Source organism: Lithobates pipiens, unplaced genomic scaffold (genome assembly GCF_037356315.1).
Source record: "Lithobates pipiens isolate NorthernLeopardFrog02 unplaced genomic scaffold, aLitPip1_a1.2 Scaffold_18, whole genome shotgun sequence".
In the NCBI taxonomy this organism is placed as follows: Eukaryota; Metazoa; Chordata; class Amphibia; order Anura; family Ranidae; genus Lithobates; species Lithobates pipiens.
Genome location: NW_027507758.1, coordinates 272,860,863 through 272,886,474, shown reverse-complemented (window position 1 = coordinate 272,886,474; position 25,612 = coordinate 272,860,863). Strand labels below are relative to the sequence as shown.

Sequence of the window (25,612 nt, the reverse complement as noted above, 5' to 3'; positions counted from 1 at the left end):
ACCGAAAGGCCCCCCTGACATGTAGGGAACCGTAGGTGATCAGATCCCCCCTAGTCCATAATGCAAAACCAGCATAATCCTGGAGGGCCGCAGGGAACTCAGGGTTCCCGATAAATGAGGCCAGTTTTGGGTTAGGGGAACGAAGTGAGAATTTCCCACTGTACAGGGACCATAGGCGAAGTGACTGACTCACCACTGTATTCAGGGCTGAGAGCTCTTTAATGTGTAAGGAATTATTCCAGAGAAGACCGGGGAGGTAATAGGGGATCACCGAGGCCCGTTCAAAGCGCAACCAGGGCACTGATCTCGGGGAATAGTGCCATTGGGCAAGCTGGAGAAATCTGGCTGAAAGGTAGTACAACCAGATGTTCGGTAAACCCAGGCCTCCCCTGTCTCTACTCCTGTATAACATATGTTTGCCCAAACGAGGTTTTTTGTTGTGCCAGACAAACTTATTAATATCACTTTGTAAAGATTCCAGGGTGAGACGGGAAATATAATTGGGCAGGGATCTAAATAAGAATAATAGTTTAGGGAGGATCGACATCTTAACCGCCTGAACCCTGCCTAAGAATGAAATATGGTAAGAGTCCCAGGTGTGTAACAGTTGTCTAACTCGGGAAAACATAGCCGGGTAATTAGCAAGGTATATTTTATGGCTAGAAGCCGCTAGCTTAATCCCCAGATAAGAGAAGGTCTGGCAATCCATAGGAAAACCAAAGTTCGCTTGAATCTGAGCTGCTATCTGTTGGGGAAAATTAATTGGCAGAGCTGAACATTTCGTGAGGTTAACTCCCAGACCAGACAGACCCCGGAAATCATGCAGGACTGAAACTAAGTTGGGTATGGAGACCATAGGGTCCGTCAAAAACAGGAGTACATCATCCGCATACATGCTCAGCTTAAATTCCTGATCGCCCTTAACATAGCCCCTAATATCAGGGTTGAGGTTGATCGCCCGAGCCAGAGGTTCTATGGCCAGGGCGAACAGCAAGGGCGATAACGGGCACCCCTGCCTGGTTCCACGACCCAGTGTAAAATAGTCTGAGTTGCAGCCTGGCAGCTTGATTCGGGTGCGGGGGTGGTGGTAAAGTGCCCTAAAGCCATGCACAAAGGCTCCGGAAAAACCAAATCTCCCTAAAGCCAGTTCTAGATAGGACCACAACACACTATCAAACGCTTTGTGGATATCAAGGCCCAACAGTAACACTCTACGGGAAAATAGATCAGCATCCTGAATGACATTAGAGGCAAGCCTGATATTATCCGTGATCTGTCTGGTCGGTATAAAACCCGTTTGGTCAGGGGAGACTAGAGAGGTGATTATCTTAGCGAGCCTGTCGGCCAAAATGCGCCCAAAAATCTTGAGGTCGGTGTTGATAACCGAAATCGGCCTATAATTCTGTGGAAGGGTGTGGTCCCTGTTCGGCTTGGGGATCAGAGACATATTCGCCAAGAGCATGTCATCCGGGAAAGTATTACCCTCAAGGATATGATCGAACATGGCCCTGAGGTACGGTGTCAGGGAGTCCTGAAATTTCTTATAGTACTGGGCCGAGAATCCGTCCGGCCCGGGGGTTTTGGAGGGTTTAAGGGATTTGATAACTTTAGAGATTTCCTGATCAGAGCACGGGGCATTCAATGCTTGAATCTGGACCGTAGACAATTTAGGGAGCGGTATCTCCTCCAGCCAAGCCTCGAGGGCCCGGTCCGGAGGGGAGGCCGGGGGGGAGAGAAGGTCAGCGTAAAACTTGGAAAAAATTTTAAGGATCTCAGCTGGGTGGGAAACTGCCGTGCCTTGAGCGTTTCTTAATCTGTATGTATGCGGTGCTTGAATAGATTGGTTCAACTTTCTAGCAAACATAGCTGAGGCCGAGCTGCTGTGTAACAGAAACTTGGCCTTAGACCAGCGCAAAGCTTTCTCTGTTCTGTCAGACAAAATTCTGTCAAGTTCTAGTCTGTGCGAGTTGATTTGTAAGAGAGTGTTCGGGTCGTGATCTTGAGAATGTAAGTGATAAAGTCTGTCCAGTTCGATCGTGAGTCTGCGAATGTCTGCCAACCTTTGCCTATTCCTTTCTGCCGCTAACTGAATCAGGTGCCCCCTGACCACTACCTTATGTGCGGCCCACAGTATGGGGGGGGACACCTCATTCGTATCATTATGAGCAAAATACTCTGTAATATGGGAGGAAATCTGCGTTAACACGCTTGGGTCTGAAAGAAGTGCCTCATTTAGTCTCCAACCCGCCACTGAGGGCTTAAGGCCCATGTGGGACAGGTCTAGGGATACCATCTGATGGTCTGACCATGGGCAGGGGTGGATAGATGCAGCCGTGGAGTTTGCCAGGAGAATTGCAGAACAGAATAAATAATCCAGCCTGGAATAACTGTCATGAGGGTGAGAATAAAATGTATACTCCCTGGCCCCCATGTTATGGGCCCTCCAAGAGTCTGTCAAGTTATGGGAAAGAAGCAATGATTTTAGAGACTTCGAGAAGGCGTTAGCGGAGCCTCTGTCCCTACTACGGTCAAGCACTGAGTGAGCTACCAGGTTGAAATCACCCCCCACTATCATGTGGGGAGAAATATAACTATCCAGGACCCGGAAGAACGCTTTAAAAAAAGCTAGTTGTGAGTCATTGGGTGCATAAACATTTGCTAGGGTAACCTGTTTACCTTGCAAGGAACCCTGAAGGATGATAAATCTGCTCTCAGGGTCCTTATAAATTCTGTCCATGTTAAACTGAACCCCATTGCGTAAAAAAATAGCCACCCCTCGGGATCGGGATGCATAAGTGGAGTAATAACCACGAGAATAAGCCTTATTAAAAAATGAGGGGTGATTACCCGTAGAAAAATGTGTCTCCTGGAGGAGCAACACATCTGCCCGCAACTGTTTGTAGGCACTAAATGCTTTTTTACGTTTTTGAGGGGAGTTAAACCCCTTAACATTATGTGAGACTATCTTAATCCCCATTGATCATTTTGAGGGGAAAGCAAGACCCAATAGAGGCTATTAGCTCCGATCCCGAGGGGGGGGGGTGAAAGATAAACATATACACATTGGACAACCCAATAGGCCGCACTGCAGCGGAAGACTACTAGCGTATATAAAGAAGTGTTTCCAGAGGATCTTAACCTTAGGTATTCTAATGATATAACAAAAAAGTGTCCCGTACCAGAAAATAAAAACAACCAAAAAAAACATAGTGAACATATAAACCCTTGGGGTCGGGAGGGGATAGACCATCCCGACATAAAGATAAACCATATCTGCCAGGTGAGTGACCTTCCTGAACAGTAGGACCTCTAGGTCCAACACTCTCGGCCACCCGAGAGGAGACAGATGGCGGGGAGGAGCAGGGACTAACTTGCCTCCACTCACCCCAGCCCTCAACTCTCCCGCGGGGACGCAAGAGTGGGGGGAAAAACAAGCGCGGGCCCAATATCTCCGCACAGCGGGGACTAGGTAGAGCAAATGGTGCATCCAGAAAAGCGCATTGGGCCATAGGGGGGAAGGGTGTCAAAAGTACAGTATTCTAAGAAGAAAACCCCCCCAGCTGGCCTCCACACCAGTCCACCAGTCCCATCAAATCTCAGGCCGGGGGAAAAAAGAGGAAAAGAAAAGCAACCGGGCCAACGGGTTAAATATCAAAGTGCAAAAGAAAACAAAAATTATAAGACCCGTCTTCATATGAGGTGGGCTCTAAGGTTTTGCCTTTGCCTCCTGCGGTCTCTGTTCGGGGAAGGAGTGGCCCATATGGCCGAAGGGCGAGGTGTAGAGGGCATCCTGGGCAGGTCCTCCTTCGCCATGAGTCCCAGCTTGACCAGGAGCTCCTTGCCCTCCTGAATGGTGGTAACAGAGTACGTGGTGCCGTTATGGATAACCTGAAGTTTGAATGGAAATCCCCATCTGTACCGGATTCGTGCTTCCTGCAGGGGAGTCGTGATTTCTTTAAATTTGCGCCTCTTGTCCAGGGTCGCCGGGGAAATGTCCGGGTAGATTTGGATCTTGACCCCCTCCAAGGTAATGTTGGGGGTGGCTCGAGAAGCCCTTAGGATCTCCTCCTTCACCAAATAATCCTTGAGACACAAAATAATGTCCCTTGGAGGTTTGTCTTCAGGTGGCTTGGGCCGCAAAGCTCTGTGCAGTCTGTCACAGGTAAATGCAGAGATAGGAGAAGCAGGCAGTAGGGATTGAAACAGCTTCAGCACGGCAGGGGCTATATCAGTTATGGCCTCCGGGACCCCCCTGAGCCTCAGGTTGTTCTGTCTGTTTCTGTTGTCAAGGTCCTCCAAGTGGCCCTGGAGCTGGGAGACCGACTCTGAGAGGGATTCATGATCCCTGCGGAGGTCAGAGTATGCAAGCTGCAGCTCATCATGCTTTGTTTCCAGTAAGTCAGTTCTGCCTCCTAAAACAGCAAGCTCCTGTTGCAATGTGCTGGTGGACTTATGGAGTTCGGTTTGAAATTTCTCCGCCAGTTTTGTGTACATAGCTGTGAGGCTGTCATCTAGGTCCGCTTTGGTGAGTTGTAAAGAGTACTCACCATCCCTGATCGAATGTGCAGGGGAGGCTGCAGGGCTGCCTCTGAGCTCCGGCGTGCGTCCCAGGTCGGCGCCATCTTGGGAATTCCCCGCCATCTCCCGGGCCCTGAGGAGATAGTTTGTGAGGGACCGCTGTGCTGGTTTCCCGCGACGGGACTTGGCGGACGGCATGCACCGATCTTTCCTCCGGGGGTGCAGGTACTTCAGGTGCTCAAACAGTGCGTTAAACGGCCCCGGGGAGTGAGATAGCGTCCCCGCTGTGACGGAGCTCCGCTCAAGTGCGACCTTCCAGGTTCGCGCCGCGCATGCGCCCCCCTTGCCTTTTTTTTTTAAGGAAGCATGTATCTATTTCCAGAAGGTACCTGCTTCCACTTCTGCTCAGATTGCCTAGGTTATCCCAGCTGAAGTTCTCCCTGTCTCCCTCCTTGCCTGCAGCTTCCTAGGACACATCACAGGTCCCAGGAGGCTGCATGACCATTGACTCACACATTTGTGGTGAAGCTTCAGGGAGTCATAGATTGCTTCCCACAGTTAACATTGTGGTGCTAGGAACCCAAATAATGGCAAAGAACTGGCGTGAGTAAGGAAAGCCCTGGTTCCTTGGGCTGGTAGATGTCTCTTTATCAAAAGTCAGTTGCTACAGTATTTGACTGAGGAGCCTCCTTAAAATTCGCAAAATAATTTCTGCTAATTATATTTGTGGATTAGCCACATGTATTCACTAATAGATTATCACTGATGAGAAATTGTTATAACAATTACAGTTGCATAACTTTAGCTCAGTGTAGTGGTTAAATTTGTATTAAATACAATTGCAGAACTCCTCGATATGTATAATGTAACAAGACCCTTGCTGAGCACAGGGAAACATATATACAGTCCATCTAAGACACAAACTTTTCTCATTACTAATTGCTTGTTCTTTTTCTCTTTCTTAATAAAACTGATCAGAGCTGTGGTCAGCAAAGCTAGTTGAGTAGTCTTTGCTGAGCTCTCACATTTTGATATGTTTCTGGAATGGGTCTTGGGCAACTATCCAGCTTGATTTTTCGAACTAATTGTATATTGATACTTATATTTTACCATTCCACTTGAACAGTGTAAAAAAGTGGTCAAACCCATTAAAATCTGGTTATATATTCTCTAAAAAATACTGTGTGAATTTTCAAAATGTCATAATAAAATTTTCATAATGTCATCTGAGGGTCTACTTAAACAATACATTAAAGTAAAGGCTTAGTTCACACTATTGTGAATTGGATGCAGGTTTCCAAATTCTTATGTCAGAAGATTGTGATCAGCTCTCTATGGAGCTGGTTCACACATCTCCAGTGCATCTCTGGAGTAAATTGCAGAGGAATCCTGTGCATGTTCTGGTCCATTTCGAAGTGAAATTGGACCTGAAACGGTGAACAGGGATGCACTGGACCCCTGCTGTGAGCCACTCCCTGCAACAGTATGAACCCAGCCTTAAGTAAGATTGTTGGTGCCTAACAAGTCAGAATGTGTGGTAAATATGCCAGATATAAATATTTTGTTGGGTAGGCTTTTGTACTTCTGTAACAAATGGTTATTGCGTCCACAGGATGCAGTGAATTATTTAAAATGCCAGTAGACTTCAATACATTTATTATGAAAATGGCAAAAAAGGATTTGGCATGATTTACAGACCTGAAAGATAACTTGTGGAGTTAAAGGCAGGGGCTGACTGACCATTCAGCCACTCGGGCACTGCCCGAGGGCCCCAGGCCACTAGGGGGCCCCATCAGGGTTGCCAGCCTCAGTAAAACCAGGGACGGTATGTAAAAATCTGTTTTTTTACATCTGTCTCTGAAATGTTCCTTACCAACATCCTTTTGGTCTAAAAATCCTGAGATTATAGCTTCCCCACCTCTCCAGTACCATCTCAGCCAATAGAAACATGTCTGTGTATACCGTGTGATTGTGTGTGTGTGTGTGTGTGTGTGTGTGTGTGTGTGTGTGTGTGTGTGTGTGTGTATACCGTGTGATTGTGTTTGTGTATACTGTGTGATCCCATAATCTCTGATTGCCTGGGGGCCCCATAATCTTCTATTGCCCGGGGGCCCCATGAGTTGTCAGTCCACCCCTGGTTAAAGGATACATTCACCTTATCTTTTTGCAGCTAAAAACATGTGCATGTATTATCATTTTTATTAGGAACCAGAAAAGAATTTCACTCACATTCAGTAGATCGTTGGTGCAATCTCAGGCTCCTCCAGACGATCAGTGTAGCTGTCTGCCTGTACCTTGTATGGGCAGGCAGTTATTGAATGACTGGAAGGATCAATTATCTACCTAGAGCACTCATTAGTGTCCTGGTAGTTCATTGAGAACTACAAGCCATCAGCCACAATGGATGATGGTAGTTTTAGTTCTCCCATTCACAGAACTCTGTGAATGAATGACGTGGCCAGTGTGTTACAGCGGATGCAGGAAAAAGATCCCCAGCCCACTGTCACAACAGGGGATCGGGGGTGTGGGGGCTGCTGCATTAGTAACATGTTATATATCACACCCTGAATATGGGTGTAACATGTTAAGAAAGGTAAACATATCCTTTAAAATTCCTTGCTACATAGGAAAAATATCTAAATGTGTGGGTGCTGTCCTACAGAAACTTAAATGTAGAAATACGGATGACGTCCTCAATACTAGTGGTGTTTGAGGCTATACTGCTGTATAACCTAAGATGAGAATGAAGTAACCTTAGGTTTTAACATTCATTGTCATCATTTACCATGTGAAGAGCCTGCTGCAAAACACAGCGGTGTTTGAAGTGCAAATGAAAGGGGAGCACTGATGATACAAAATAAGACTCAATATGTGGAGGAAAGCAAGTGGCAGTTATCAGATACTGAAAATTATAATCTCTTAGCCTTAAAAACTGCAATTAAATTCAAACATAAAATACATGTTTTTGATACAAGCTTTGCATTAGGTAAATTTTAAAAGAGGAATTTTACATATGTTTAGTCCTGCACCTCTGTCATATTTACGCTACAGACAGGTGTACATAACATGAACTTTTATTCAGTGATGGCTGCACACTGAAAATAGGAGAAATAGTTAATGCAAACACAGCAACAATTTTAATAATTACCACTGGAAACACAGTATTGACATTAGCAAATGTAATATAAAAGTTAATTTTCCCCTATCTGGCTAGGCTAACAGTAATATAAGTTATAAATGTCTCCATTGGTAGGCATTTACTTTTCAAAGTAACTAAGTAGTAACCGATGTACTGTTTCTTTAAGATATCACACACTGAAAGAATAAATTGGTGTGTGGTACCTTTAAGATGATTTACTTTAAAACAAAATCTCTCCCCATACATTTTACGTCATCCAACAGGCACTACTGTATGCTGATTGTTTGCATTTATCCTCTCTGGAGCTGAACAGTCTTTACTTGATTATGCAATACAATATATCACACCGATAAGAGTAGGTGGTAGTTTAATATGTAGCAGTACTGCATGGCAACAAAGTAATGCAGTTCTACAAATATGAGTCACTAAATCACATAGAATTTCTTAAAAATATAGAAGAGTGATGGCAGAAAAGCTATCAAGTAAGCGGCCTTGTCCATTAAGACTGCCCCAATTTATATAGATACACTGTGTATGTATGTATGTATGTATGTATGTATGTATGTATGTGTGTATATATATATATATATATATATATATATATATATATATATATATATATATATATATATATATATATATATATATATATATACTATATATATATATACACTTAAACATTTTCTTTCTAACATCTATGTTTGCTTTAAGTGTGTTTTTTAACTTAATATTAACTGACTCAGCTACCTCTGCTGGAAATCTATTCCAGTCATCAACCACACTTGGTAAAATAATACATTCTAAGATTGGTTTTAAACTTTACTTCTGCTTGCATGAGGTTATGTCCCTTTATTTTTCTATCTTGGTTTCTCATTGGAAATACTGACCTCCTGAACCTTATTCACCCCCTTGATGTATTTAAAGGTTTCAATCATGTCTCCACTTTCCCTTCTTTATTCCAGACTGTACATAGTAAGCTCCTGAAGTCACTTCAGATATGTTCTATCTCTCTGACCTTTCATCGTTTTCGTTGCCTGTATCTGAACTGAATTCTAAATGAGGCCTAATTAAAGATATAAGCAAGGGAATCAGGACCTACAGTGCCTTGCAAAAGTATTCATGCCTTTGGCATTTTTCGTGTTTTGTTGCCTAACAACCTGGAATTAACATGGATTGTTTGAGGACTAAAGTCAATACTTTGTGGAGCCACCGTTTGCGGCTATCACAGCTCCAAGTCGCTCCAAATAAGTCTCTATGAGCTTGCCACATCTTACCACTGGGATTTTTGCCCAATCCTTCTTGCAAAACTATTCCAGCTGTTCCAGCTCCTTCAAGTTGGATGGCTTGTGCTGTGAACAGAAATCTTTAAGTCTGACCACAGATTTTCTATTGGATTGAGGTCTGGGCTTTTACTAGGCCATTCCAACACATTTACATGTTTTCCCTTAAACCACTCAAGTGCTGCTTTAGCAGTGTGTTTGGGGTCATTGTCCTGCTGGAAGGTGAACCTTCATCCTAGCCTCAAATCACACATAGCGTGGTACAGGTTTTGCTCAAGAATATCCTTGTATTTAGCACCATCCATCTTTCCCTCAACTCTGACCAGTTTCCCAGTCCCGACTGCTGTAAAACATCCCCACAGCAGGGATAGTGTGCTTTGGGTGATGTGGTGTGTTGGGTTTGTGCCAGACAGTGTTTTCTTTGATGGCCAAAAAGTTCAATTTTAGACTCATCAGACCAGAGCACCTTCCTCGATACATTTTGGGAGTCTCCCACATGCCTTTTCGCAAACTCAAAACGTACCATTTTGTTTTTTGCTTAAAGTAATGGCTTTCTTCTGGCCACTCTGCCATAAAGGTCAACTCTATGGATCGTACACCTTATTGTTGTCCTATGTACAGATCCTCCAATATCCATACCAGGCTGAGCGAGTGCCTCCCTCCTGTACTGTACCAGGCTGCATGCCCTCAATATGGGGGGTGGGTGCTTTGGGGCAAGGGGGCCTTGCTCCCCCCACCCCAAATAGCCTTGTCCCCATGCTGATGAAGACAAGGGCCTCTTACCAACAACCATGGCCATTGGTTGTCAGGGTCTGCAGGGGGCTTATCAGAATCTGAAAGCCCCTTTTAACAAGGGGGCCCCCAGATCCCGGCCTCCCACCCTATGTGAATGAGTATGGGGTACATTGTACCCCTACACATTCACCTAGAAAAAAGTGTCAAAAATAAAATGCAGTACACAGGTTTTTAAAGCAATTTATTAAGACAGCATCTCTTCCGACTTCCTCTCCCCTCTCTGGCTCTTCTCCCTCTTCTGGTGACGTCTTCTGCCCCTGTTGGGTATTCTAGCCCTCTCCGGTTCTTTTCCCTCTGTCTGCTGCCTTCTGTCTCTGCCGTGTCTTGTCCGCTGTCTTTTTGCTCTTTTGCTGGGTCTTCTTCGCTGTTTTCCCTCTGTTCTTCTTCAGCTGTTGACTCAATGCTCTCTCCCGCTCTGATTCTGGGTGCGTGGTGTGCCACTACTTATATTGGTATGGGGCAGGGTCACCAGGTGATGTCCCCCAGAGGCCCCAGCCCATTATGAAATCGCTGCCCCATCAGGCTCCGGGCAAATTACCTTTACAATCTCTTTAAGTAGAATCCAATAACTTGGATACGATAAATAATAGAGACTCTAGTCACTACCCTATACTATTTCACTTTTAGAGCTGTTGAGTTCTAGCTAAAGCAAAGTTCCAAGAAATATAACAGAGAGAATAGCAAGGATAAGTGTAAAATGTTAATTACACTTACCTCCATGCTGTCTTTTCCAGGATGACAACCTTATAACACAGTGACAGGAGTGTAACAATACTGTTATCTCAGGGCCTCTGGTCTGTACACTACTTCCTATCCCTGCTGTTTTCATAATGAAATTAGCCCCTGCAAATTAAGTCTGTCGGGCTACCATTTACTATTGTATTCCCTGCACAGTTTTCAGAAAGCCATATCACAAATAGTGATGGCCGAACGGTAAGCCCGGCGGTCGTTTCGCGGCAAATTTCGGCTGTTCGCGTTCCGCCCGTTCGGCGGACTATTGGCACCATTCACCCGGTGGACTTCCGTGTTTACTGTGTAAAAGAACTTTGACCTATGATGACACATCCATCATGGGGTACAGGACAGCCAATTGAGACATTACAGCACATGGACACTTGGACTTTCCCCCTAACTTATAAATACACCAGCAGCCATTTTATTCTTTCTTCTGTCACTATAGGGAGAGGTTGCTGTGTGGAGCAGAGCGAGATTACAGTGACCCAAATCGCTAGCTATTTGGTACACAAAAGTTCTTTTCAGGACTGGTATAGGTGTTAGGTGTAGTTCAGGATAGGCAGTGCTGTGCTAGTGATTGTTGCAGCAGCCTGAGTGTCTTTTGTCAGTTTAGAGAAAGGGACAGGACGGTGTGTGCTACAGGGACAGCCAGTTTAGTCATTAGCTGTTACTATCAGGTCCACAAAAGTGCTATTTCAATTATTGTTCCAGTAGCCTCTGTTTTGTCAGTTTATATAGGGACAGGCAGGAAGCAGTGTGTGAGGCAGTGAGGGTCAGTTTAATCAGTAGCTGTTACTATTAGTTCCACAAAGGTTCTTTTCAGGACTGGTATCAGTGGTATGGTAATAGGCTTGTACACGTATAATATTCTTTCTTCCAAATATAGAAAGAATATTATACTTGACTGCTGCCCTTCTGCTGCAGTCTGCTAATCATTCACAACCCACTTGTTCCACAAAGCTCCTTATAAGGACTGGTAACTTGTTCTGTCTAGGGTGCTACAGTACATAGGGTTGAGTGAGGTACAGTCTGCCATTCTATAAGGACTGGTATCGGTCCACAGTACATAGGGTTGAGGTGCACTACTGCTGACCGCTGCCCTATACTGCAGCAGTCCTTCATCGGTATAGGGACTGACGTACACTCTGCTAATCACTCACACACAACCTACTTGGTCCACAAAAGTCCTTATAAGGACTGGTAAGGTATAGGGTGCTACAGTACATAGGGTTGAGTGAGGTACAGTCTGCTACTCTATAAGGACTGGTATAGGTCCACAATACATAGGGTTGAGGTGCACTACTGCTGACCGCTGCCCTATACTGCAGCAGTCCTTCATCGGTATAGGGACTGAGAGTTTTGTCACAGGGTCATTTAAAAAATGACAGGCAGAGGAAGAGGCAGGCCCTTCCGCAGGGTTGGTAGGGGTAGGGTAGGAGCAACAGGCTTGAGCCAAAGTGGGAAGTTGCAGAAGGTGCGTTCAATTACTTTACAGGACGCACCAGACTTGGTTGAGTGGCTCGCTCAGCCTTACTCTTCTGCACCCTCCTCATCCTCTCGATCTGCACCCTCTTCTTCACTCTCTGCTATGTGCACCCCCAAAGACACTACCACCAACAACACCACCACCACCACCACATACCTTCCGCTTGAGTCACAGGAATTATTTTCCGATCCATATCAAGACATTTCTGATGCGCAGCCACTCTTGGTATTGGATCAGAAAGAGGAGGCAGCAACAACCGCTACTCAGCAGTCTGACGACAGTACCCAGATCAGCCCAAGGAGGAGGTTGGTCCCCGGTGTTGCTGCCTACTCCGAGATCTCTACTTATAGCGGTGGGGAAGGTGACATTGATGATGACGTGTCTAGTGATGTCACGTGGGTGCCCACAAGAGAGGAAGAGGAGGGGAGTTCAGAGGGAGATATGGACCAGCAGATAGGGAGGAGAAGCAGGAATAACTTACATTGCACAGGAGGGACAAAGCAGACTGCAAACGTATCAGGAGTGAGTCATCGACCATGTACGGTCACATCTGGCGCTCCCAGGACACCGGCACATGGCTCCGCAGTGTGGGCTTTATTTAACGTGTCCGCTGCTGACAATAGCGTTGCCATCTGCAATCTTTGCAGTCAACGCATTAGTCGCGGTAAGCCCAACACTCACCTAGGGACAACCGCCTTAAGAAGGCACATGAGCAGCCATCACTGAGCTGAGTGGGAGCAACGGAACACACAAAGCCACACTGCAGGCTCTCACCGTCCAGCCTCGTCTTCTACTTCTCCTTCTCCTCTCTCCTCACAATTGTCCTCCACTCCACCTTCCATCACGCCAAGCTCACGTTTTTCTGCAAAAAGGCAGGCTTCCGTGGGCCTAATGTTCGAGCGTAAAAAAATGATGACGCCGGATAACCCTCTTCCCCAACGGTTGATGGCTGGCTTGTCAGAACTGATAGCCCGCCAACTACTGCCATATAAACTGGTGGACTCGGAGGCCTTTCGCAAATTTGTGGCCATTGGAACACCACAATGGAAGGTCCCAGGAAGGAAGTATTTCTCAGAGAAGGGCATCCCAGAGCTATATGGCCATGTTCAGCGGCAAGTGAATGTATCTCTGGCACACAGTGTCGGTGCCAAGATACATCTGACCACAGACACGTGGTCTAGCAAACACGGGCAGGGAAGGTATATCACTTTTACTGCCCACTGGGTGAACCTTCTGATGGCCGTCAAGCATGTTTTACCGCCACGGATTGCATGCAGGCCTGACTCTTCTTCTCCTCCTCCTCCTACTCCATCCTCCTCCCTCTCCTCCTCGGCTGACTCCTCCTTTTCCGCTGCTAGCGTCTCTTCCGCTGCACCGCCCAAGCTCCCCAGAACCTATTCGACATGCCAGGTGAGACGCTGCCATGCCGTGCTGCGTCTGTTGTGCCTGGAAGCCAAGAGCCACACTGGCCCGGCACTCCTTTCAGCTTTACGTTCACAGTCAGATCAGTGGCTAACACCGCTCAATTTGACAGTTGGTAAAGTGGTGTGTGACAACGGTGCCAATCTGCTTAGCGCATTGAAACAGGGCAAAATCACGCACGTGCCATGCATGGCACACGTCTTAAACTTGGTCGTGCAGCGATTCCTTGTCAAATACCCTGGGGTCCAGGACATCTTGCGGCAGGCAAGGAAAATCTCAGCCCATTTCAGAAGATCTTACACGGTCATGGCTCGCCTTGCTGACATTCAGCGGTGACACAATCTGCGGGTCAGATGTCTTATTTGCGATTGCCCGACACAATGGAACTCAACCTTCTATATGCTTGATAGGCTGCTCCAGCAGAAACGTGCAGTTAACGTCTACCTGTATGAACTCTGCGGCAGAACTGGTTCTGGGGAGCTGGGGGTTTTTTCACCGCGCCAGTGGCTGCTCATGCGCGACGCATGCAGACTTCTGCGCCCATTTGAGGAGATCACCAAACTGGTCAGTCGCAGCCATGGCGCCATCAGTGACATGGTACCTTATGCCTTCTTTATGGAGCGTGCATTGCGTCGTGTCATTGATCAAGCTGTGGAGGAGCAGCAGCGGGAAGATGAGGAAGTCGCAATGCTGGATGAATTCCCAGGGGGGGCTACTCTATCTGAGACAAGTGAACAACAGGAGTCTGAAGAGGAGTCAGAGGAGGATGGTGCCGGGGCGGATGAGGAGGAGCAAGAAGAGCATGCTTTAAACCTTTCTGGGATCCCTGTTGTGTGTGGATGGGGAGAGGAGAATGAAGAGGACGACTTTATCTTGGATGATGAGCAGGAGCCAGGCCACCACACCGCTTCCACTTTAGTGCAAATGGGGGCCTTCATGCTCCAGTGTTTTAATAGGGACCCCCGTATAAAAAGCATAAGGGTCAAGGACCAGTACTGGGTGGCAATGTACTTAGACCCCCGGTACAAACACAAAGTGGCGGAAATGTTACCGCCGTCACAGAGGGCTGTCAGAATGCAGCACTTCCAGGCCTTGCTTCGAGAAATGCTGCATTCTGCTTTTGCATGCGCTGGCAGAGGAGCAATTCCCACTCCCAGAGAAGGAGTTGCGGGTACCAATCCAACAGCGCCTGCAAGAAGAGGCCGGTTTGAAGATGTGTTGATGACTTCGGATATGAGGTCATTCTTTCAGCCGACCCATCGACAGGTGTCATCCGGATCCAGCATCAGGGAACGCCTAGACCGTCAGGTGTCCGACTACATCGGGTTAACGGCCGATGTGGACGCTCTGAGGAGTGATGAACCCCTGGACTACTGGGTGGGCAGGCTTGACCTCTGGCCAGAGCTTGACTAATTTGCAATCGAACTGTTGGCTTGCCCCTCATCCAGTGTCCTCTCCGAAAGGACGTTCAGCGCAGCAGGGGGGGATCGTGACCGATAAGCGTACTCGCCTAGCTCACGACAGTGTTAACTACCTCACATTTCTAAAAATGAATGAGGCATGGATCTCGGAGGAATTCAACACATGTGACCAGTAGACCATGTATATGTCTATAAACAATTTTTTTAATCGAGCACAGAGACCTTCTTTCTTCATTTGGCTCACTTCCTTGTCCAAAAAAAGCACACCGTACTATATGCCCGTACCCTCCTCTTTTAAGAGGTTGAGCGGTGTCATATTTCTACTGGGGCTGCTTATTATGAGGGGCTCCCACCATCCCCTGTGCTGTGCTGACATCCTCCTGGGGCTGTACCTCTGCTGTGCATATTATGAGGGGCTCCCACCATCCCTGTGCTGTGCTGACATCCTCCTGGGGCTGTACCTCTGCTGTGCATATTATGAGGGGCTCCCACCATCCCTGTGCTGTGCTGACATCCTTCTGGGGCTGTACCTCTGCTGTGCATATTATGAGGGGCTCCCACCATCCCTGTGCTGTGCTGACTTCCTCCTGGGGCTGTACCTCTGCTGTGCATATTTTGAGGTGCTCCCACCATCCCTGTGATATGCTCATTATGAGGGGCTCCCACCATCCCTGTGCTGTGCTGACTTACTCCTGGGGCTGCTTATTACGAGGGGCTCCCACCATCCCTGTGCTACCCTGTTTCCCCTAAAATAAGACCTAGCGTGATTGTCGACGATGGCTGCAATATAAGCCCTACCCCCCAAATAAGCCCTGGTTAAAGTCCTTCTATGTCTTATTCTCAGGGTAGGGCTTATTTTCGGGGAAAGAGGGTGGGGTTTATTTGGGGGTTAGGGCTTATATTGCAGCCATCACCGACACTCATGCTAGGTCTTATTTTAGGGGAAACAGGGTATGCTGACATCCTCCTGGGGCTGCTTATTATGAGGGGCTCCCACCATCCCTGTGCTATGCTGACTTCCTCCTGGGGCTGCTTATTATGAGGGGCTCCCACCATCCCTATGCTATGCTCATTATGAGGGGCTCCCACCATCCCTGTGCTATGCTGACTTCCTCCTGGGGCTGCTTACGGTGCAGGTGGCAGTGCTGTATATCATGGTGCTGATGTCAGTGCTCTCTGTCACGGTGATGCTGTCAGTGCTGTATATCACGGTGCTGGTGTGAGTGCTTTATGTCACGCTGCTGATGTCAGTGCTCTCTATCACGGTGCTGCTGTCAGATGACTCTATCACGGTGCAGGTGTCATTGCTGTATGTCACGGTGCTGATGTCAGTGTTCTCTATCGCGGTGCTGCTGTCCGTGCTGTATATCACGGTGCTGGTGTTAGTGCTTTATGTCACGCTGCTGATGTCAGTGCTCTCTATCACGGTGCTGCTGTCAGTGCTGTATAAAACGGTGCTGGTGTGAGTGCTTTATGTCACGCTGCTGATGTCAGTGCTCTCTATCACGGTGCTGTTGTCAGATGACTCTATCACGGTGCAGGTGTCATTGCTGTATGTCACGCTGCTGGTGATCATCTCCTGCACCCTCTTCTTTGCCTACCCTGGTCCCTGACCTTCCCTCTCCTCCATTGCCTTCATGCGCTCCACAGTCCTGAATTGTCACAACAATTTCCCATATAAAAAAAGAATGCTTGTAGTTGTCGATCCCAGATTCACCTCATACATGTGTTATGTCATTGGCCATGTGGTGGGACTATGTTTGCACAGCTATTAATTATTTTGTGGCTGCAAATTTGACCTGTAGATTTGCGAGGTTCGCCTCCCATTGAAGTCAATGGGGCCCACCGCGAACGTTCCGGTTCGCAAACTATCGGCCACGTTCGCAAAACGTCCCGTCGGAAGTTCGTCCATCACTAATCACAAATAGTATACTATTTGATAAAATCTACACTTACTTCTCACTTTCTTTTCCATTTGTATCACTTGTAGCTCTACATTAATTATGTTCCCCTTCAATACTCAATATCACTAAACTGCTCAAAGCAACCAAGTTATTGTACATTTTTTAATCGTTTTACCAGCCTAGTTCACAGCAGGGGTTTACAGGTGATAACCCTAAATGGCCCTTACCTAGTACCATTACCCTATTATCCTTGTCCTTAATAACCCATTTCAAACAGATCAAACATTTTGAACCATTTAATTACAGGTGATGCTTTTCGCTAAACACTGAGAAAATCTCTATCAAAGAGTGCTTAGCGTACACATCTATGATCTTGGAAATTGTTACTTTTAGGACTCTTGCACATGAGCTAGCTGAGCCTGTTCAGTGTAATTGCTGGTGTATTTCCTTTAGCTTAGGTGCAGTGTACATCCCTTCATTAACATGAATGGCTGTGTACTCATGTATATATCAGTACTATTGTAAATACGAGTATAGCATATAAGCCATTTGCAAAAAAAAAAAAAAAATTTTTTTTTTGCATATGCCAATGCCTGGGTTGCCTGGGTGGATGAAACACATCAGAAATGATGCTGAATGGCTCATTTAGCACACATGCAAGAGCTCTTAAAAGCCTAAATAAGAACAAATAAAAACAAAAATCAAGAACAGCCATTGGAAGGAAGCTTAGGCTTTAAATGGTTGCAATTTATTTGTGCAAGTATGTTAGTTTCTTTATACAGTATGCATTCCTAAAAATGTTCACACGCAAACTTGTCATATATATACTGTATGTGGCTAATGAATAAATAAGAGAAGCGTTATAATTGTTTTCAGTAATCAGGTCAAACTTCAGCAACTTTTCTGTAAAAGCTTTTCGTAAACCACTGTAGGGGCCAGCTTTATACACATAGCTTGCAGAAATGTAGTCCAGACTCCAAAAATTCATTCAAGGGCTTCCTGTCTTTGTTTTTTGTCATCAAACACAAAACAAGAGATTCCCTTACAGGGGGTCTGTGTGGACACAATCCATTACACAACTAATCTTTTAGCCATTGTAATCGTGATTTAGCCATGCTATGTGCTCAGTATCCATTAGGTCATTATGGTTCCTCTGAGATTGTCTTTGCTAGATTATACTCCAGCTATACATTTATATTGGTATTTTTTGTGATTATATTTGGAAAGGAATCAATGAGTAGTTCATATTTTCTGGTTAACGTTTTTCAGTTTTGCGCAACATGACCTTGTATGTTAAATGCTCTTATACATCATAACAATTTGATTTAAACTCAGAAGTTTATTTTTTATTATATTTGTTGAGTTTATAATTTTACTCATTGGTTCCTCTCAGGGGATGTTGTCAGTGACTATCATTTAACTCTTTAACTGTGAGTTAGAGTTTTTGGGTAAGATCATGTGAATAAAGTTAGATTTTTTAATGTTGTTTTTGTGTTTATAAGTTTTTTGTGGCACACCTAAAACTTTTTATATATATTGTTGCTTACATTACTATTGTCTTGAAGTCAAGAGGGTTGATTTACCAAAGGCAAATGGACTGTGCACTTTGCAAAGTGCAATTGGACTCTGCAAGAGCAGTTGCTCCAAAACTAAACAAATGAGGTTTAGCTCTGCTGACTTCCATCAACCCATTATGTGCAAGCAAAAATGCATTTTTTTTTATTTGTCATGCATGTCATTGGGTATTTTTTTGCAAAGTGAAGCTTTACCTCATTTACTAAGCTCTAGAGAAACTGCACTTTGCAAAGTGCACAATCTGTTTGCCTTTAGTAAATCAACCCCAGGTGTTTCCCCCTGTTTTTGGTGTCTCCCCCTCCTTTTTTTGTGGGGTTTTCCTTGTGTTTGGAATGTTTTTTTTTTTTCTGTAGGGCTATTTACTTCCTCAGTTACAGTAACAAGTGACTGGTGGCACATATTAATGCTTCAGCAGAAAGCAATTTATAGGGGATTGCTGTCCACAATATTAAATAGACTTGAGGACATGGCTAAGAGGTTGGTGCTTGCAAGCCCACCCACAGCCACTGCCACTGCCACTCTGCATTAAGGTGACCGATAAGGAAGGAATTAATCTAATTCAAATACAAACAGTAAAAATATAAATAAATGGAAAAGCATTAAAGATGAACTTAGACTATATAATGGTTTTACCAGAAAGAAACATACCTGCTTTTTTAATTTGTGCAACATCTTTCTTTTCTAGCAATGCCTTCTCTTTTTCTTCTACTGTTGCTATAATAAATAAAACAAAAGTTCATGGCAGACATCATAAAAGCTGCACGGCTTTACAAAAACACTTATTACCAAAAGAGTATAAAATAAGTGTATAGTCTTGATCCTAAAGAGGGTAAAGCCGCGTACACACGGGCGGACTGTCTGGCCAACTAAGTCCGTCAGACAATCCGACGGACAGTCCATCCTACTTTTGAATGAACGGACTTGACCACACACGATGAACAGACAGTCCGTTGAAAGCTTGCGCGATGACGTGTACAGCACGTACGACGGGACTAGAAATACGACATCCAATACACTGCAATGCAACCTTCGGCCGTGTAAATCCTTTCTGAGCATGCGCCATACTTAGTCCGTCCAACTTGCCTACTCACGAGCGGACTGTCCGCTGAAACCAAAGTTGGACGGACAATATTATGGAAAATCCGAAAGACTTCGTCCGCCAGACTGTCCGCTGAAAAAGTCCGCTGAAGCCCACACACGAGCGGACTGTCCGCTGAAATGTGTTTCAGCGGACTAAGTTGGACAGACAGTCCGCCCGTGTGTACGCGGCTTAAGGATGTCCCTTGCTATTCTGATTTGAATTACTCATCATTATTTTCAGCGGCCATAAGGGGCGCAGGGGCACTGCACCCCTAATCTCCATGTCCCCCCCTAATCTCTGTGCTGGACACTGGATGCATAGTCTTCTATGAATTTTTTTTTGGAAAGCAGGTGATTTGGGCCTGAGGCTTTAATTGGCCTCAAAAAGGTTGGGCTGGGGGAGCAGTGACATTGTGTAGCAATATTCGCTATTGTCTTCCGGCTTCTCTTCCTGGCCAATCAGGACAGGAAGTGGGTCTTAAGATCCAATTGGCCAGGAGGAGCAGCCAGGGAATCCATGACCTGGATGGGGTAAGTGCAGACCTGGCGGGGGAGGGAGGGTTGTTTGCAAATGGAGCACCAGCGACCACTGATTCGATTTCGCCCACATTATTCCTGCATTGTTAGTCCAATGAACATCATGGATATTTTTCAGGCTTTTCTTTGTGTTGTATCAACCTTGGTTTTAAAACACCTTCTAAATGTAATTCCACTATAACTTAAAGTGGAGGTCCCCTTTAAAAATTAAAAGTCAACAGCTACACATACTGTAGCTGTTGAATTTTTACATTAGGAAACTTACCTGTCCTGGAGTCCAGCAATGTCGGCACCACAGCTGAAGTTTCCATCAGCTGTCAAGGTCCAGTTGCCACCATTGCAGACAAGAGAACCCGGCAGCGTAGCCTTTCGGCTTCATGACCAGGTCCCTACTGCGCATGCACACTGTACTCTCTTACTGGCCCAGCAGAAGGGGAGGGAGGAGGAGGGGGGCCATGCTGCTGACATACTTCACCACAGCTCAGTCTTCCAGAAGTGGGGACAAGGTATCGGCTCCTCCTTCCCACCAAAAGGTGCCAAATGTGACACCAGAGGGGGGTGAATCAGATAATCACTTTTGGTTGGTACTCTGCTTTAAAGTGATTGTAGTCTAGTTTTTTTTTAAAATAACATACATGTTATACCTTCCTGCTCTGTGCAGTTGGTTTTGCATAGGGCAGCCCGGATCCTCCTCTTCTCGGGTCTATCTTTAATGCTCCTGGCTCCTCCCTCCTATTGAGGGCCCCCACAGAAGATTCCTATGAGGGCACTGGAGCTGAGTCACAGCTCTGTCTGTCCATTCAGACATGGAGCCCTGACCTGACCCTGCCCCTGCTATCCCCTGATTGGCTGACTGCATTTGACAGCCGAGGGAGCCAATTGCACTGCTGCTGTGTCTCAGCCAATCAGGAGGAGTGTCCCAGATGGCTTACACATTCGTGGACATCACTGGAGAGAGATGGGGCTCAGGTAAGTAATTAGGGGTGCTGGGGAGGCTGCTATACACAGAAGGTTTTTTATCTTAGTGCATAGAATGCATTAAGATAAAAAACCTTCTGCCTTTACAACTCATTTAAATAACCACCTTTATATATAAGAAATCTTGTTCATCAAACCTGGCACAATCCCTTTATTTAATAAAGAGTGTCATAGACACTCATTATAAATCTGTTTCCTGTACGTGAAACAAATGGCTTAACTTGAGACAGATTAATATAACTGTCATTAAGGTGTATATGAATCTATTGTAAAATTACCTCAGATTGAATCTTCACTTAATACTTTCAGTACATGTGCAACACAATTTACTCCAACATGGAAACTGTCTTATTTTTCTCCACTTTTTTATCACCAATATGGCAGCATTTGTTAATGAATTTGTCACAGCCATAGCATCAGAATGTAAAAGCGTTGAACATAAGAACTACCTTAATTTGTTACACCCTTCAGAAAAAGAAAGCAAACTGTTGCATGGCTCTTGACTAAGGCTGAGGCGAACACCCCCCTGTTCGGTTCGCACCAAAACCTGCGAACAGACCTAAACTTCGTGTGAACTTTAGAACCCTATTAAAGTCTATGAGACTCGAACGTTCACAATCTAAAGTGCTAATTTTAAAGGCTAATATGCAAGTTACTGTCCTAAAAAGTGTTTGGGGACCTGGGTCCTGCCCCAGGGGACATGGATCAATGCAAAAAAAGTTTTAAAAACTGAAGTTTTTTCAGGAGCAGTGATTTTAATAATGATTAAAGTGAAACAATAAAAGTGTAATATTCCTTTAAATTTCGTACCTGGGGGGTGTCTATAGTATGCCTGTGAAGGGGCACATGTTTCCCGTGCTTAGAACTGTCCCTGCACAAAGTGTCATTTGTGCAGGAAAAAAAGTATTTTAAAATCACTTGCAGCTATATTGTCGGCTCCCGTAATACAGAGAACACTCAATGAGTGTTCTCTGTATTAGCCGACAATTCATTCATTCATTGATTAAAAAAAAAAAAAAAGCGTGGGGGTTCCCCTAAATTCAATTACCAGGCCCTTCAGGTCTGGTATGGATATTAAGGGGAACCCCGTGTCAATTAAAAAAAAAATTGACATGGGGCCCCCCTAAATATCCATACCAGACCCTTCAGATCAAATCACTGCTCCCCGAACACTTTTTAGGACAGTAACTTGCATATTCGCCTTTAAAATTAGCACTTTAGATTTCTCCCATAGACTTGTACAGGGTGTTCCGGCTTTTCGAATTTGCTGCGAACAGCCCAAATTATTCACTGTTCGCTGAACAGGCAATGTTCGAGTCGAACATGAGTTCGACTCGAACTCGAAGCTCATCCCTACTCTTGACTCGTACCCAATGTATTTTCAGATATCATACCTGTTTTCTTTACCACTGGGACTTCTTTTTTCTCTGGCAGTTGTTTCTTTGGTTCTTCTTTCACTAAAACAACAAAATTACAGTTAGCTTTGTTTATTATTTTTTGTATTATTATCCTTCTTATATAGCCAGTCAGAATGCTCTAAACCTGCTAGCCCTAAGCTAGTAATTTCTAACATACAAAATAAATGGAAAGCAACGTTTTGGTTGGTTGTGTGTTAGGCCTTGATGTATGCAAAATGTTTTATGTGCTGGCCAATATGAGTTTGATGATAAAGATTGCTGTTTAGTTTGAAGCATTTACAGTGGAAGTCTTTATTGCAGAAATACTTCTGAACCACTTCATATGTACCCACATGAGCTGTATGTGACAGAAACAATAAATGTGGATGATTTACAAAAATCAAATAGGCTGCTAACTTTGCAAGAGTAGTTGCACTTTGCAAGTCAATTTTCCCCAGATATTTGTAAATGTGATGACATTTCACTTTGCAAAGAATACCCAATTATGTGCAGAGAAAATAAAAATAGTATTTTGCTTCCACACAATTGGATGATGAAAGTCAACAGAGTGTCAACCTCATTCACTAAGCGCTGGCGAAAATGAATTTGCAAAGTGCAAATTTCCTTGAAAAAATAAACAGTATATTTGCCTTTGGTAAATCAACCCCATGCTTTTGGACTGGAAATAGGCTTATGTCACTGTTTTTGTCTGTGAAATTACAAGTGTGCACCTGAGACTTGTAATGTTGTCATCAATTTAAAACTGTGATCTGCAGTGAGCTAGCTAGACAGTGTTCTTTGTGGTTGCAGAATCACCTCAATAGCCTTTCAGAGTGATAAAGCAGTTGGTAACTTACATTTGTAAAGTTGATTTAATAAAAGAACTGAGATTGTTCATCTAGAAAAGTGGATTCTCTCTTTGCAAAAGGAGTGTTGGGGGATAAAGTGAAGCTTAACAAAAATTCTGTTTACTGTTGCATGATTGGGTATTCAAGAAGGTTGCAACTTCACCTTTTTTATTCAAATTCACATTGCTAGGTATACAACCTTCATTCCTTTAGTAAACTAACCCCAGTATTTTATCATCCACTAGCTCAATTTTATCAATGCAATAGAGATGGTTGCTTCAGTTTTAGAAACATGAAGTATTGTTTATACTTTTATATATATATATATATATATATATATATATATATATATATATATATATATTTATATTTTTTTATGCTATATTGCAGGGATATGCAATTAGTGGACCTACAGCTGTTGCAAAACTACAAGTCGCATCATGCCTCTGCCTCTGGGTGTCATGCTTGTGGCTGTCAGAGTCTTGCTATGCCTCATGGAACTTGTAGTTCTGCAACAGCTGGAGGTCCGCTAATTGCAAATGCCTGCTATATTGCCTGCACTGTCACCACCATGCTTGACTCTCATTCCTCTCGCAATCTTATCACCACACCTGACAACACCTAAAACCTCTTGCTTTCACAGCTTCAGCCACCATACAAACTCCACCAGTTCTCAACACCACAACTGCCAACACCCCAATCACCCCATCCTTAATTTAGCCTGTCCAAGATGTTTTGCTATATTTTCTGAAATAACTTAAAGTGGTTATAAACCCTGTACAACCACTTTTACCTACAGGCAATCCTATATTAAGGCTTATCTGTAGGTGCTGGAAATATCTCCTAAACCTGCTAATGTCATCGGTGCAAATGCGCACTTTAGAAAGGGCATGATCATGTGGGAATCCTGCATTGCATCAGAGGGGATGGGGTCACCCGCACACATCACTGGGACACCCCAGCATTTCTCCTTGTCAGAGGGGGGACGGGGTCACCTGATGGGTGACCCTGCCCTCAGCTACTTAAGAAGTCTCAGGCTAGAGCAACGTCATTGGCTGGGTGCCTCCAGTGGAGGCAGGATCCTGTGCGTGTTCTTCGCTGGAGTCACTGGAGATCATCCATCCCTGGAGATTGAGAATTGGATTACATCGCTGGAGTAGGGAGCATGGACTTTTCCCACAGTGTGTGTGTTTTTTTTTTTTTACCATTTTGACACTTTCTTTTTGTGAAATGGTAGGGGTACAATGTACCCGTTACCATTTCAAATGGGGGGGCCGGGATCTGGGGGTCCCCTTGTTAAAATGGGCTTCCAGATTCCGATAAGCCCCTCGCCTGCAGACCCCCATAATCACTGGCCAAGGGTTGTGGGGAAGAGGCCCTTGTCCCCATCAACATGGGGACATCCTCCCCATGTTGAGAGCATGTGGCCTGGTACGGTTCAGGAGGGGGGGCGCTCTCTCGTCCACCCCTCTTTTCCTGTGGTCTGCCAGGTTGCATGATCGGATAAGGGTCTGGTGTGGATTTTAGGTGGAACCCAACACCATTTTTTTTATTTTGGCATGGAGTTCCCCTTAATATCCATACCAGACCTGAGGAGACTGGTAATGGAATTTTGGGGAACCCCCTACACATTTAATTTTTTTATTTTTCAATAACTTTCAATGACTTTTATGTGAATTGTCGGGACCGACAATTCATTAATAGCCGGCACTAGTGCTAGTACTATAAATGACTTTTTTTCCTTTAGAAATGTAATTTTGCTCTCAGACAGTTATAAACATGGGAAACATGCGCTACTTTACAGGCATATTATAGACACCCCCGAGGTATGAAATTTAACCACTTCAGCTCCGGACCAATAAACACCTTAAGGACCAGAGGTCTTTTTGCAATTTCGCACTGCGCTGCTTTAACTGGTAATTGCGCGGTCATGCAATATTGCACCCAAACGAAATTTGCGTCCTTTTCTTCCCACAAATAGAGCTTTCTTTTGATGGTATTTGATTGCCTCTGCGATTTTTTTTTTTTGCGATATAAATGGAAAAAGAGCGAAAATTTTGAAAAAAAAAGATATTTTCTTCTTTTTGTTATAAGAAAAATCGAATAAACTAAATTTTAGTCATACATTGAGGGCAAAATTTATTTAGCCACATGTCTTTAGTAAAAAAAATGTCAATAAGCGTATATTTTTTGGTTTGCGCAAAAGTTATAGCGTCTACAAACTAGAGTACATTTTCTGGAATTTACACAGCTTTTAATTTATGACTGCCGATCTCATTTCTTGAGGTGCTAAAATGGCAGGGCAGTACAAATCCCCCCCAAATGACCCCATTTTGGAAAGTAGACACCCCAAAGAAATTGCTGATGGGTATGTTGAGCCCATTGAATATTTATTTTTTTTGTCCTAAGGGATTGAATAATGACAAAAAAAAAAAAAAAATTTTTTTTTACAAAAAGTTGTCACTAAATGATATATTGCTCACACATGCCATGGTTA

The 25,612-nt window shown here is 44.6% G+C and overlaps 1 protein-coding gene across 50 annotated transcripts in view; it reads right to left on the bottom strand.

Annotated features, from left to right (window-relative positions):
- TRDN (triadin) overlaps window positions 1–25,612 on the bottom strand; it is a 1,056,665-nt gene that overhangs the window by 629,220 nt on the left and 401,833 nt on the right. For all 50 annotated transcript variants that reach the window (XM_077486957.1, XM_077486959.1, XM_077486986.1 and 47 more), the window contains 2 exons: window positions 22,265–22,327; window positions 18,924–18,989 (listed from right to left, as the gene is read on the bottom strand). In XM_077486957.1, coding sequence (XP_077343083.1) covers window positions 18,924–18,989; window positions 22,265–22,327 — 129 coding nt within the window. The remainder of the gene's footprint in view (window positions 1–18,923; window positions 18,990–22,264; window positions 22,328–25,612) is intronic.